The 13727-nt window shown below is 38.4% G+C and overlaps 2 protein-coding genes across 16 annotated transcripts in view; one reads left to right on the top strand and one right to left on the bottom strand.

Moving 5' to 3' along the window:
* The window catches only part of CARF (calcium responsive transcription factor), an 81402-nt gene extending 73827 nt beyond the window's left edge, over positions 1-7575 (bottom strand). For 11 of the 15 annotated variants that reach the window (XM_037741435.1, XM_037741440.1, XM_037741433.1 and 8 more), the window contains exons 1-2: positions 7465-7553; positions 2697-2859 (exon numbers count right to left, since the gene is read on the bottom strand). The gene's annotated coding sequence lies outside the window, so the exon portion shown is untranslated. Of the gene's footprint in view, positions 1-2696; positions 2860-6663; positions 7445-7464 lie in introns of those variants that run through there. The other 4 variants (XM_037741434.1, XM_037741442.1, XM_037741441.1 and 1 more) reach the window with 3 other exon arrangements.
* WDR12 (WD repeat domain 12) overlaps positions 7563-13727 on the top strand; it is a 31610-nt gene continuing 25445 nt past the window's right edge. The window contains exons 1-2 of the mRNA XM_017536832.1: positions 7563-8334; positions 12646-12740. Of these exons, the coding sequence (XP_017392321.1) occupies positions 8294-8334; positions 12646-12740 (136 nt within the window). The 5' untranslated portion in view covers positions 7563-8293. The remainder of the gene's footprint in view (positions 8335-12645; positions 12741-13727) is intronic.

Below are 13727 nucleotides of genomic sequence, written 5' to 3'. Positions count from 1 at the left end.
TTTTTTGAGGCAGAGTTTTGCTCTGCCCAGACTGGAGTATAGGAGTATAGTGGCACAATCTCGGCTCACTGCAACCTCTGCCTCCTGGGTTCAAGCGATTCTCCTGCCCTCGGCCTCTCAAGTAGCTTGGATTATAGGTGCTCACTACCATGCCTGGCTAATTTTTGTATTTTTATTAGAGAAGGAGTTTTGCCATGTTGGCCAGGCTGGTCTTGAACTCCTGGCCTTGAGTGATCTGCCTGCCTTAGCCCACTTTTGCTGAGATTACAAGTGAGCCACCATGCCTGGCTTAATTTTCTAAAGTAAACTGAATATATTGAAATATTCACTGTCTAAACATAATGACATCAAAATTAATTTCTTAGTATTTCTGAGAGCTCTTGACTTTCAAAATATATAAATTTAACTGTCATAGTTATAAAATAATTTAAAATGTATTGAATCTCAACTACCCTAAATAAGTATGAACTAGAATTATTAACAATCACTCTACTATTCTGTGATATAGGACCTATTATTATCACCATTTTATAGAACACGAAGCTGAGTTTCATTGCTCAAAATTATAACGTTATCATTTATTGAGCACTTACCATAGTAAGGCACTATATTAAAAGTGTTTTGCCTTGTATTATGTAACCCTTTCAACAGCTGTGATTCAGTTACTTGCTCCAATTTACATATAGGATAGGCTGATAAGTAACTGTCCCAAGATTACAAATATGCTGAGTGGCTGAGCAAGAACTCAAACCTACATGTGCTGATTTCAAAGTCCGTAATCTACTATGACAATAGAAACATTTTCAAGGCAATAGAGAAAGCTCTCTTCTTATTCTATTAGTCAATAATCCATAGCTTTAAATCTTTTTCTGGATAGGTTAACAAATTAAAGATGTTAAAAGAAACTATTCCTTCCCTTTTGTTTTCAACTTTTCCTGGTTGAAATTTAATTAGAAGCAGTACCCTAACATACAAAAAGCTCTGTCTCCAACACCACCCAAAAGCTAGAGCTCTAACTATGCAGGCATTGCAGCTATTGAGAAAACATTAGGTAGAACAGAGTGAGAAGTGGAGTTTATGAAGGAGTTGTAAAAACTGTCAATAGCTTAGGGGTAAGAATTCCACATATTCCCAGTTTCCTGACAGGTACCCTGATCCCACTGCAAGTTACCCTTCACTAGTCTAAATTTTTCTTACCTTATTGACTTTTACACACTCACTCTGAAATTTCACCAGTAAAATTTTCATTGACATTAATAAACCCTTTTTTTAAAAAAAAGATAAAAACTTTGGAGATAACATCAGCCATTAACAAATTTGTATAAATTTATGTAAGGATAGATTTCTTCCTTTAAAATGAGTTAAAAAGAGTACCCTAAGGGAGTGAAAAGTTTTACTTGGAGATGAGAAAGCAAGTACCTCTGAGACTCAAAGAACTTAGAGGGATTCAGTAGGCCTGCACTAGATGCAGCAGTGCAAGACCCAGGAAGAATGACTGCCCTAGGTTATGTACACTAGCTAAGGGCTGGGGAGTATGTTGATAGAGGACCTACTGCAGAATTTTGCCCATATTGGGATTTTGCCAATGGAATAAAGATAACTTTATTTTCTACTGACTTCTCGGAATGAAAATCTATGGGTTAAAAAAGCTTTTTGTGGTTAAACTGAGAAAATATTAAAGTAGTTTCTATACGGAAAATTGGGGTTTAGTATGACAATCGACCTAACCCATAGTTGAAATGGAGATTAAAGGTACATTTTTTTTTATTTTATGTTTTTATTTTATATTTTATTTTTTTTTATTTTATTATTTTATTTTTTTTATATTTTATTTTATTTATTTTATTTTATTTTATTTTATTTTATTTTATTTATTTTATATTTTATATATTTTATTTTATTTTATTTTATTTTATTTTATATTTTATTTTATATTTTATTTTATATTTTATATATTTTATTTATTTTATTTTATTTTATTTTATTTTATTATTTTATTTTTGAGATGGAGTCTTGCTCTGTCACCGGGCTAAAGTGCAGTGGCGCAATCTCTGCTCACTGCAGCCTCCAACTCCCTGGTTCAAGCAATTCTCCTGCTTCAGCCTCCCAAGTAGCTGAGATTATAGGCATGTGCCACCACCCTCAGCTAATTTTTGTATTTTTAGTAGAGACAGGGTTTCATCATGTTGGCCAGGATGGTCTCAATCTCCTGACCTCGTGATCTACCCACCTCTGCCTCCCACAGTGCTGGGATTACCGACGTGAGCCACTGTACCCAGCCAAAAGTACATATGTAAGTTATAGACACACTTTAAAAAAATAATTTGGATTTAGCGAAAAGTATTACTTCTTCCTTCTTCCTTTCTTCTAACAGTTTGCTTTATCTTCTTCAATCCTGACAACTGCAGAGTGACTTAAAATAGCTGATTTTCCCAACTATCCTGAATGTCAGTATATGACATGCTATGAGTTTTTATCCCTAACTGCCAATTAACTCTGTCAAAGTAAAGTTTTTAAGAATGAAGATATTCATATTAAATAACTAGGTATAAAATGTTCTTTTCTAACTGGTAACCATAAATGGTACAAAGTACCTATAAACAAAGGTAATTCGACTTTTAAAATACGTAACAGATAATAGTTAAGTTTTTAAAATAAAGTTATTACTTTCAATTAGTTATAAATAAAATTATTACCTTCAGATAGTGGCTCAGGTTTAAATTCCAGGCCTCAAGCATTCTACTAACCCCATAAATGTCCTTTCTCGTCCACTGAAGTTCTTACTTTTGGGGTCACTAAATCGTGATAGCTGTAGCCTCATTTATGTGAAAGCTTTGTGTCTTCACAGAAGCATTTTCTCTGTAATGAGAAGGTATTTAATGTATAATTTATTTACATAAAGAAAATTATTAGATTTTGTTATGCAGGTTTTATTTTAAAATAACCATTATCAGCCTGGTGTGGTAGAATCATCAACCGAATAGAACTCAGTTGAATAAAACTAAAGACAAGAAATGACTTTACAGATAATTGCATGTATCTTGGGACAGGTAGCAATCTCTCTGTGTCTGTTTCCTTGCATAAAATCAGGGATTTGGAATACTTAAATTATCATATTTTATAACTACCACTGAAACAAAGACCTCTAGCAAATTACATTTTTCCTCAATGAAAATATTTTATAGGGCATGTTTTGGAGACACAAGAAGCTTTAAAATAAAAGCTCCTCTCCCCACACCCTACCTCCCAAGCCCTAGAATTGACAAGCTTATTTCTTTTTTCTTTTTTTTTTTTTTTTTGAGTCGGAGTTTCGCTCTTGTTACCCAGGCTGGAGTGCAATGGCGCGATCTCGGCTCACCGCAACCTCTGCCTCCTGGGTTCAGGCAATTCTCCTGCCTCAGCCTCCTGAGTAGCTGGGATTACAGGCACACGCCACCATGCCCAGCTAATTTTTTGTATTTTTAGTAGAGACGGGGTTTCACCATTTTGACCAGGATGGTCTCGATCTCTTGACCTCATGATCCACCCACCTCGGCCTCCCAAAGTGCTGGGATTATAGGCGTGAGCCACCGCGCCCAGCCTACAAGCTTATTTCTTTAGCAAGAAGTATTACAATTGGATAAAGAGAGCAGAAAGAAAAAGGAAAGTATTAAATATGGAGCCTAAACAGTTAATAATGATTGGATTTCAGAAAATACACTAAGGCATTACATTTTGTTGGCAAATTGCTTTCTAGAATGTTTTGTTATCACATTTAAAAAGTGGATTTTATATCAAAAGTAAAGATTGGAAAGCATCTGTAAAATTAGTAGCTCAGTATTTTTATTTATAGGGAGAAAGGGCTTTTTATTGCTTAAAATGTATGGCAGATGGGAAGAGACGATTCAGGTTGTTGTCAGTCAGATCTTTTTCAAGGACTATACTTGGGCCATTGCTGTTTTGATCTTGTTCAACGGCAATTCTACCAGTTCAAAATTTTGGAGGTAATTCCTTAGGTGTAATATACATTTTTAAAAAATGGTCTTAACATCCAATCATGCTGTTTAGTATCCCACCCAGACTTCAGTGTATTAAAATATTATCTGTTAAAACCAATAATCTGATAATATGTCACCTAACAGGATAATTAAAGAGAAAGCAGCTTGAAGTTGAGTTTCTTTTAATTCCAGGTACCTTGGTTAATGGTACATCTTGTAAAAGATCTTTAAATCTATTCATTATCAGCAACGGATCTTTAAAAAATATTGCTCAAAAGTACTCTAGAAAATAAAATTTACTTCATCTTTTAGAGGTAGGTAAATGACATAATGTTCCTTTCATATTATGTACAAAATTACTATGAATCGGTGTCAAAATGAAATCAAGACTAATTCACAAATATTTTAATAGGATTTCTTTTTTAAGGATCAATTTTTACAGTTATGTGTTAAATATCAAAATTTTAAATGTATACAAATATACAAATAACTTATACTAATTTTTTAATTCTCTGCTGGGCACAGTGGCTTATGTCTGTAATCCCAGGACTTTGAGAAGCCAAGGTAGGCAGATCACTTGAGGTCAGGAGTTTGAGGCCAGCCTGGCCAACATAGTGAAACCCCGTCTTTACTAAAAGAAAAAACAAAAACAAAAATCAGCCGGGTGTGGTGGCAGAAGTCTGCAATCCCAGCTTTTGGGGAGGCTGAGGCAGGAGAATCACTGGAAACTGGGAGGTGGAGGCTGGAGTGACACAAGATCATGCCACTGCACTCCATGCTGGGCAACAGAGTGAGACTTCACCTCAAAGAAAAAAAAAAAAAGCACTTTTTAATTTTCAGGGAAAATAAAAGCTAAGGCTGGTGTTCACAATGTCTATTTATGTTTTGCTCTTCCTGTAAATTTCCCTGTAATCCATTTCTACCTTTTACTCTGCACAAACAAATCTCTTTTTACTTCTTTGCTCTGAGAGTTTTTTTTCTTTATACGGAGTTTCGTTGGAGATTAATTTTTAAGGGAAAAAAAGGAAAAAAAAAAAAAAAAAAGAGAGATGGAATTTTGCTCCTTTGTCCAGGCTCTAGTGAAGTGGCACAATCTGAGTTCACTGCAATCTCCACCTCCAGGGTTCAAGCGATTCTCCTGCCTCAGTCTCCCAAGTAGCTGGGATTATAGATGCCTGCCATCACACCTGGCTAATTTTTGTATTTTTAGTAGAGACGGGGTTTCACCATGTTGGCCAGGCCGGTCTCGAACTCCTGACCTCATGTGATCCGCCTGCCTCAACTTCCCAAAGTGTTGGGATTAGGCCACTCCTTGAGAGCTTTACAAATTCATTTAATCCTTACAGTGACTCTGAGGTAGATCTTTTTAATCTATTTATAGATAAGAAAACCGAAACTGTCAAGAAAATTAAGATCACAGAGTACATTATTAAGTTCAGATTCAAAACCAAACTGGAAAACACACAAACACACACACACAAAAACCAATTAGGACTCCAAAGCCCTAATACATAATCTTTGTACGATAACACACTATGCCATTACATACAGAAAACAAGAAACTTTAATAAACAGAAAGGTATTTTCCAAACTGTGGTTCTCCAGATAACAATGTGTCTCCACGAGGACCATATAAAAAATAAATCCCATAGAAAATGATTACCAACCAAAAACTTGCAGTTAATGTTCCAACTAAAGAAAAACACTCAAAGTAAAAGTATCAGCTATCCTAGGTACTGCTTGGAGGCAACACCAAACATGACACAGAAGTTATTGGAAAAAACTGTAAAACACAATGCTGGGTAGTTATTTTAAATGCTTATTTAACTAATCTTTCCTTAACTGACGGTCTCCGGCAAATGAAAAATGTATTTCAGTCAAATCAGGATTTCTGTTTTGCAAACGGAAAGCCTTATCTATTAAGCATATATTCAGGTTCTTTATTTTCCTGGTAATTTTCAATTCAAATTAAGATCAAACTATATTGACTCTATCAGGTACTGTCTATTTTTTGATAAATTTCAAATTAATGATAAAAATGTATTAACCTGCTGCTCAATTACACATTTATAAACATATTTTAACCACTGATATATTATCAATAAATACAGATTAAATGGCAAGACTTCATTAAGAAAGTGTTTCAAGCTTTGGGTGCCCACGACTTATTTAACGTAACGTGTAAATCCCACCACTACAATAACCACATGGTTAAACGACCACCATTTCCATTAGCAAGCTTAGTCCTAATAACTGATTTCCTGGGACTTCAGCACAGAGGTTTTCTAATTTTATTCCTCCACTCAATGTGCCTATTCTCCCTTATCTGTTCACGCTGGCAAAGCTTCTAGTTAAACTGGAATTGGTAACTATTACGATGATAATAAACATATATTGAGTGCTTCCTATGCCGCAGTTAATTCTCACAGTTGGTAAAAGTGTGGCACAGAAACGTTAAGCAGCAGAGGCAGGGTTTGAACCCAGGAATTCTGGTTCCAGGGTCCGCATTCCATCTACAAAGGTGAGTAACCTTAAAAGATTCCTACTTCTACTGCCACTGCTTTCTAATAAATTTTTTTTCTCTTCCAACTGTTTAAATCTCTTTCTCTATTTAAATATTAGGCGTCTACCTAACTGTACGACATCTTTAAAGAACCTAACAAAGGAAAGCTTTAGTTGTCTTCACCTGCACACATACCGCTCTGCCCACAAATTTGGCAATCCAGTTCTGCCTGATTCTAAACTGCTTGTTTCTTGAAGCAAATGCCTTAAAAAGTGACTTTGGAATCTGGATGGTCATCTCCATCCATCCTCCCTCAGAAAAACAACTATATTAGAGTAATTCTTGGGACCACTGAGAACAAGACATAGGCCTTTGGGTAACTGCAAGACAAAAAAGGAAAAAAGTGGGGGAAGAGGAGGGGGGAGAAGGTGTGGGAGAATGAATTTCCCCTTCTAAACATTGAGTATAAAAGGGCTCAGAAAGGGGAGAAAGAATCCTAAAAAGCAAGGTGCGGGACTGAGTGAGGGACCACACATTGGGCGCTCAGCCCAAGGGGTCCGGCTCCTTCTCCGCGGCGATGGCGCATCCTCGGGCTCAGCAACCCTCAAGACACCTAACCTCCTCCTTCTCCAGCCTGCCCCTCTGGGGCCCAGGAGCCCCGTGCCGGGTCGGTGGTCTGAGGCCCTGCCATGTAGGACCCGGAAAATGACCCCAGGCTCCAAGCGGAGTGCGCCGCCAGAGACCGGCTGCGGCTGGGGGCGGGGGCCGGCAGTTGCTCGGAGTTCCGGCGGGTCAGGAGGTGACGGGAGGAGGAGGAGGCAGGAGGAAGAAAGGGGGGTTGGGAGGTAGCGTCCGGTTGGTCGGCGCAGACAGCGCTGCTAAACCTCCGACTCCCCTAGTCCTGCCGCCGCCGATAGCCCCACAAGGCGAGGAGGGAAGTCCGCCGGAGCAGAGGGAAGAAAATTCAAAACGAGTCTACTCAACCTCGTCTTGGCTCCGAGGCCCCGCCATGGAGACCAGCATAATGCGCAGGCGCATCCCACCGGGAGCGCGCAGCGCAGTCCCACGAGATTAGGACCACTATCGGCCACCGTCGCCCGTTTCCTCTCTCATCCGTTCTTTTTTTTCGTATTTCCGCCTCTCGCCTCCCAGTAAAACCCGCGGTTGGAGGCGAGACAGGAAAAATCTCTGCGGAGTGAGACTCTGGTTGGGAATATGTATGAGAAAAGAAAAGGGACAAGGCGTTAGGCAAAGCTGAAGACAGAGAAAATTTGGTATCTGGCTGGAGTCTGGAGGATTTAATGCAAATTAAGATACCCCGTGGGCAGCAGGGCGAAGAACTACAATTCCCAATGGTCACAGCGTTTGAGAGAGATGCTTTCTGAGACTTGTAACTAGGAGCTGTGTTTGAACTATCCAGGCTCAGGACAGCCTCTTGAAAAAAAAAATATTAACAAAGCGGATTTCAGTGGGATCTTACTGTATCTTCCTAATCGATAACAGGCCCACTTGTATGGGAAGAATTCTAACAATGATTAAAGGAACATAACTACCTTTAAGTCTATGCTTTTCTAATCGATGATTCTTAAATCGAGGAGTAGGTAGTCGATGTTTGTGGTCTGGGCGTCTGTAGAAGGGCGGCCTCGTGTTTTCTGCGGAAGAGAAAAGCAGAGTCCAGGCTTTGACTGCAGCTCCTCGCTTACCTGTGCAGTCTAGTTTTGAGCTGCCTCCTTGTAGTTCTAAAAGACAGGATCTCCCTGTTGTGGGTCTACTAACTCGTTTCCGTGGGAAAGTCTTGTGTGTACTCCTCGCCATGGCTCAACTGCAAACACGCTTCTACACTGATAACAAGAAGTAAGTAAGCGTTCCACCCTTCGCTCCCTTCCCCAGGGTCTTTTCTGACCACTCCTTTGGTATGACCTTGTGGATCCCTAGTTGTTCCTGCTGTCACCTTTTTTCTGAGATTACCTCCTTTCTAACCAGCTTCGCAGGTTCTTTATAATTTGAATTGTGAGTGTGGAGGAGACTTTTAGAAGGGCTTCAGGTTTGCTTTCTGAATGAAACGTTGTATATGTGTAATTTAACAACGAGCAGTGGGTGGGCCTTGTCGTTATAGGGTGTCTGCTGGTGGTGGTTCACGGTTTTTGAAAACACGTTTTCTTTCTTTTTTCGTTTTTTAAAAGGTGATAGAAGATGCTTTTCGAAACCAGGCTAGAAAGTGGAGCTCTGAATATGGGGTTATGGTAGAATTGGTTCTTGATAAGTGTGAGGTCAATTTAGTTACTGATTTATTTTTATTGATACACGTATGTAATATCAACACATTTTATGCTTTATCATGTACTTGTATATGTCATATTTACTAACATATAAATGTAAACATATTTACCATTTGTATGTATCTATATATAGATATATAAACATTTTAACAGTGGTCTCAAGGTCTGTTGGCACTCATTCGAAAACTAATTATATGCTGCCTTGTGGTATATATTGCGTTATTAGTTTTCTTTGTGTTTGCCTGGCCTCTTCCAACTATATTGGAAGCCTCTTGAGGGCAGGGGCTATGTATTAAGCTTCTTGGATTGGCTGAGTCAACAATGTTAAATTTTTCAGTGAAAATAATAATAAATATTTGTTGTATTAATAAGCTAAAGTTATCCATAAACTAGGAAACTCCCACCTGAATTATACTTGTTATTTTGTTTGTACCTTTATGAGGAGAGCTCATAAATCATCTTCTCTTGTATTGTTGCTTACAGTATACATAAATCGTATTGTCAATGTATGTGAGTATATATACTTATATAGCCTTAATACTTCTCAAGGAATGTGGTGATGCGTTAACATAACCACTGCATTTTTTTTTTTTTTTTTGAGACGGAGTTTCACTCATGTTACCCAGGCTGGAGTGCAATGGCGCAATCTCGGCTCACCGCAACCTCCGCCTCCTGGATTCAGGCAATTCTCCTGCCTCAGCCTCCTGAGTAGCTGGGATTACAGGCATGCACCACCATGCCCAGCTAATTTTTTGTATTTTTAGTAGAGACGGGGTTTCACCATGTTGACCAGGATGGTCTCGATCTCTTGACCTCGTGATCCACCCACCTCAACCTCCCAAAGTGCTGGGATTACAGGCTTGAGCCACCACGCCCAGCCTACCACTGCATTTTTTAATTGAACGTAGGATTTTTTGTTTTTCTTAAAATAAAAATTTTTTAAATATATGGTTTTTTTTTGTTTGTTTTGTTTTGTTTTTTTTTTTTGAGACGGAGTTTCACTCATGTTACCCAGGCTGGAGTGCAATGGCGCGATCTCGGCTCACCGCAACCTCCGCCTCCTGGGTTCAGGCAATTCTCCTGCCTCAGCCTCCTGAGTAGCTGGGATTACAGGCACGCGCCACCATGCCCAGCTAATTTTTTGTAGTTTTTAGTAGAGACGGGGTTTCACCATGTTGACCAGGATGATCTCGATCTCTTGACCTCATGATCCACCCGCCTCGGGCTCCCAAAGTGCTGGGATTACAGGTGTGAGCCACCGCGCCTGGCCTATGTTTTGGTATTTTTTTAGAGACAGAGTCTCACTCTGTCACCCAGGCTGGACTGCAGTGGTGCACTGTTGGCTAACTGAAACCTCTGTCTCCTGGGCTTCAACAATTTTCCCACCGCAGCCTCCGGAGTTGCTGGAATTACAGGTATGTGCCACCAAGCCTGGCTAATTTTTGTATTTTTAGTAGAGACAGGATTTTGCCTTGTTGGCCATGCTGGTCTCAAACTCCTGTCCTCAAGTGATCCACCCAAGTAGGTCTCCCAAAGTCCTAGAATTACAGACATGAGACACTGTGTCCAGCTTTGAGATAATTGTTGATTTATATGAAATTGTAGGAGATAATAGGCCGCTGTGTTTTAACCCCTGAAATGAATGGATACATGTCATATGTGTATGTTTGAATTTAGGTCCTCCAAAAGGTAAAAAAAAAAAAAAAAATGTAGAAATTGAAATTCTTGGCTGGATGCTGTGGCTCACTTCTGAAATCCAGCAGTTTGGGAGGCCAAGGAGGGCAAATCACTTACCTTGGGAGTTCAAGACCAGCCCGAGCAACATCGCGAAACCCAGTCTCTACCAAAAGTACGAAAAATTAGCGGGGCATGGTGGTGCCCACCTGTGGTCCCAGCTACTTGGGAGGCTGATGTTGGAGGATTGCTTGAGCCTGAGAGGCAGAGGTTGCAGTGAGCCAGGATCCGTGCAACAGCATGCCAGCCTGGGGAACATAGTGAGACCCTATCTTAAATAAATAAATAAATAAATAAATAATAAAATTCTTGCTTTTTCTTTTCACTTAATATTTTGGTCAGTAAAATTGGGGGGGGCTAATATAATTGTCTCACACACATACTCAGACACACACACAGAAGAATATACATATATGTAAATACATATATGTGAATTATATACATAAATATATAGCCACAGCCTTATTGTTCTAAGTATGGTTTGAGGATCATCAGCACTGTATTTGCAGAGTTGTGCAGACATCACCACCATCAGTTTTAAAACATTTTTCATCATCCTTTAGCTGTTTATTAAATAATACCCCCAGCCCTATCAATCTGCTTTCTATTTCTGTAGCTTTATCTCTTCTGGACATTTTGTATAAATGGAATTATATAATGTGGTCTTTTGTGAGTGGCTTCTTTCACTTAGTATGATTTTTTTTTAATTGTTTAATTATGTCATAGTATCTATTAGTATCTCATTTCTTTTTATGACCAAATAATAAGCCATTGAATGGATCTACCATATTTTTTCATTCATCAGTTGGTGGGCATTTAAGTTGTTTCCACCTTTTAGCTATTACGAATAGTTTTGTAAACATTCATGTATAAGTTTTTGTGTGGATGCGTGTTTTCATTTTTCTTGCATATATACTTAGAAGTGGAGTTTTTGGGTCAGATGTAATTGCATGTTTGACTTTTTGAGGAACTGCCAGAATGTTTTCTAAAGCAACTGCACCATTTTATATTACTGCCAGCAATAATCAGGGTTCCAATTGCTCCATATTTTCACTGACGCTTGTTATTATCTGTCTTTTTAATTATAGCACCCTAGTGGGTGTGAAATGGTTTTCATTGTGTTTGATTAGCATTTCCAAGATAACGATGAACATTTTTATGTCCCTATTGGCCATTTTAAAAACCGCATTGTCAAAAATGAAAAAAAAAATAACAAAAAAAGAAAAAAAATTGCATTGTCTTTTTATTATTGAGTTGTAAGTGTTCTTAATGTAGTCTAGATACGAGTTCATTATTAGATAGATGATTTGCAAATATTTTCTCACAGTCTCTTATGAGTCTCCTAGCCTGCCCCTGTAATGTGTTCCTCTAATTTAGTCTCCATTTTGCAGCCAGAAAGATCTGACTAAATAAAATTCTGTTATTTCCACTTTGCACTGCTGTAATAGTTCTTCCTTGCCCACAAAAAAGAAGTAAAAATGATTTCACATGGTATATACAGCACTCCATGTGTACCTCTTTAGCCTTTGGTAACTTTAGAGCAAAATTGGACTTTCTGGAATAGGTTGGGTGGGCAGTTTAACAACTCCCAGCTATTGTTTTGATGTTCTCGCTGCTTTCCTGCACACTACTTCTTCCATACTATCCTTCCCTCACCTGGCAAAAACTCACTTTTCTTTTGAGACAGGGTCTTGGTGTGTCACCCAGGCTGGAGTGCAGTGCAGTGGTGTGATCTTGGCTCACTGTAGCCTTGACCTCCTGGGCTGAGGCAATCCTCCCACCTCAGCCTCCCAAGTAGCTGGCACTACAGGCACATGCCACCACACCTGGCTAATCACTTTTCTAATGTAGCTTAACAGTTATCTTTTTTGTGCATCCTTTCAGGCCCTGCTCTGCTGCCCTCCTTTTCTCTGGTTAAAATGACCTATGATGTCTTTGTTCTCTTTGTACATGTTACCTAATGACATTGTTCTTACATAACTTCATTCTATTTGATTACCAGACTTCCACGTTTTAATTTTTTTTTGTTTACAACATGTAGCAAAATGTCTGGCATGTAGCAGGTACCCCATAAATGTATGTCGAATTCATAAAAGCACAGTTGTTCAAGTATCTGTAGACTTGATCTTGACATATCATTTCCTTTTTATAGATATGCCATAGATGATGTTCCCTTCTCAATCCCTGCCACCTCTGAAATTGCTGACCTTAGTAACATCATCAACAAATTACTAAAGGACAAAAATGGTAGGTATATATGCTTAGAGGGCATAGTGCCACTAATTATTCTAAAATGCACTAGATTTTTAGTTCCTTTTTTTGGCCTTGTGATACTGTATGAATTTTGTTATGGTAAAATGTGTAACTTGTAAAGTTCAGGTTCTTCTGCTGGTTGATACTGTAAAGACTACTTTGAAAGAAAAGTTTTCAGAAAAAAGTTTCTGTTTAATCTGTTTTTAAGGCAATGTGGAAATATGGTGGTTGTAGTTAAGGAATAAAGATTTTGGTATAAAGTTGTAATATAGAGGTAATCAAGACATTGACTGTGCTATAGAGGACTGAGTTATGTAGGCATAAAACAAGCATTTTAGTGCTTAGGCCCCACTTGCTAGTGAAGCACAAAGCAAAATGACAGTATCAGTATTTGAGTGTTTAGTGTAATAAAGAATGACAGTATGAACATCAGTATTTTATTTTTTGTGTCCAGAATTCACAAAAAAAAGAGTATAACAAAACATGCAAGAATATAAAATAAATCACTTTAAATTTACAAATATTAAATATATACTATTGTATTAATATGTTATTTGCCCATTAAATTAATGTGAACGTAAGATTGGCCATGAGTTAATAGCTGTTGAAGTTTGGTGATAGGTGTAAAGAGGCTTCTTAAATTATTTTGTGTATCTCATTGTAGTTCTGTATTTCTGAACTTTTCCAAATGTGTGAAATTTTCTATAATATATTTTTAAAATAATGACACATTACATAAAATAGAGAAAATTTAAACATGAAACTTTAAGCAGTTCTCTGGCCTTCACCTCCGAAGTAGCTGGGATTACAGGTGCCTGCCTCCGTGCCCAGCTAATTTTTTGTATTTTTAGTAGAGACAGGATTTCACAGTGTTGGCCAGGCTGGTCTTGAACTCCCAACCTCAAGTGATTCTACCCTTCTTGGCCTCCCAAAGTGCTGGGATTACAGATGTGAGCCACCATGCCAGGCCAGAAGCAAGTG

This window comes from Cebus imitator, unplaced genomic scaffold (genome assembly GCF_001604975.1).
Source record: "Cebus imitator isolate Cc_AM_T3 unplaced genomic scaffold, Cebus_imitator-1.0 Scaffold101, whole genome shotgun sequence".
In the NCBI taxonomy this organism is placed as follows: domain Eukaryota; kingdom Metazoa; phylum Chordata; class Mammalia; order Primates; family Cebidae; genus Cebus; species Cebus imitator.
Note: the sequence above shows the minus strand (reverse complement) of the source record. Positions and strands in the feature narration are given on the sequence as shown.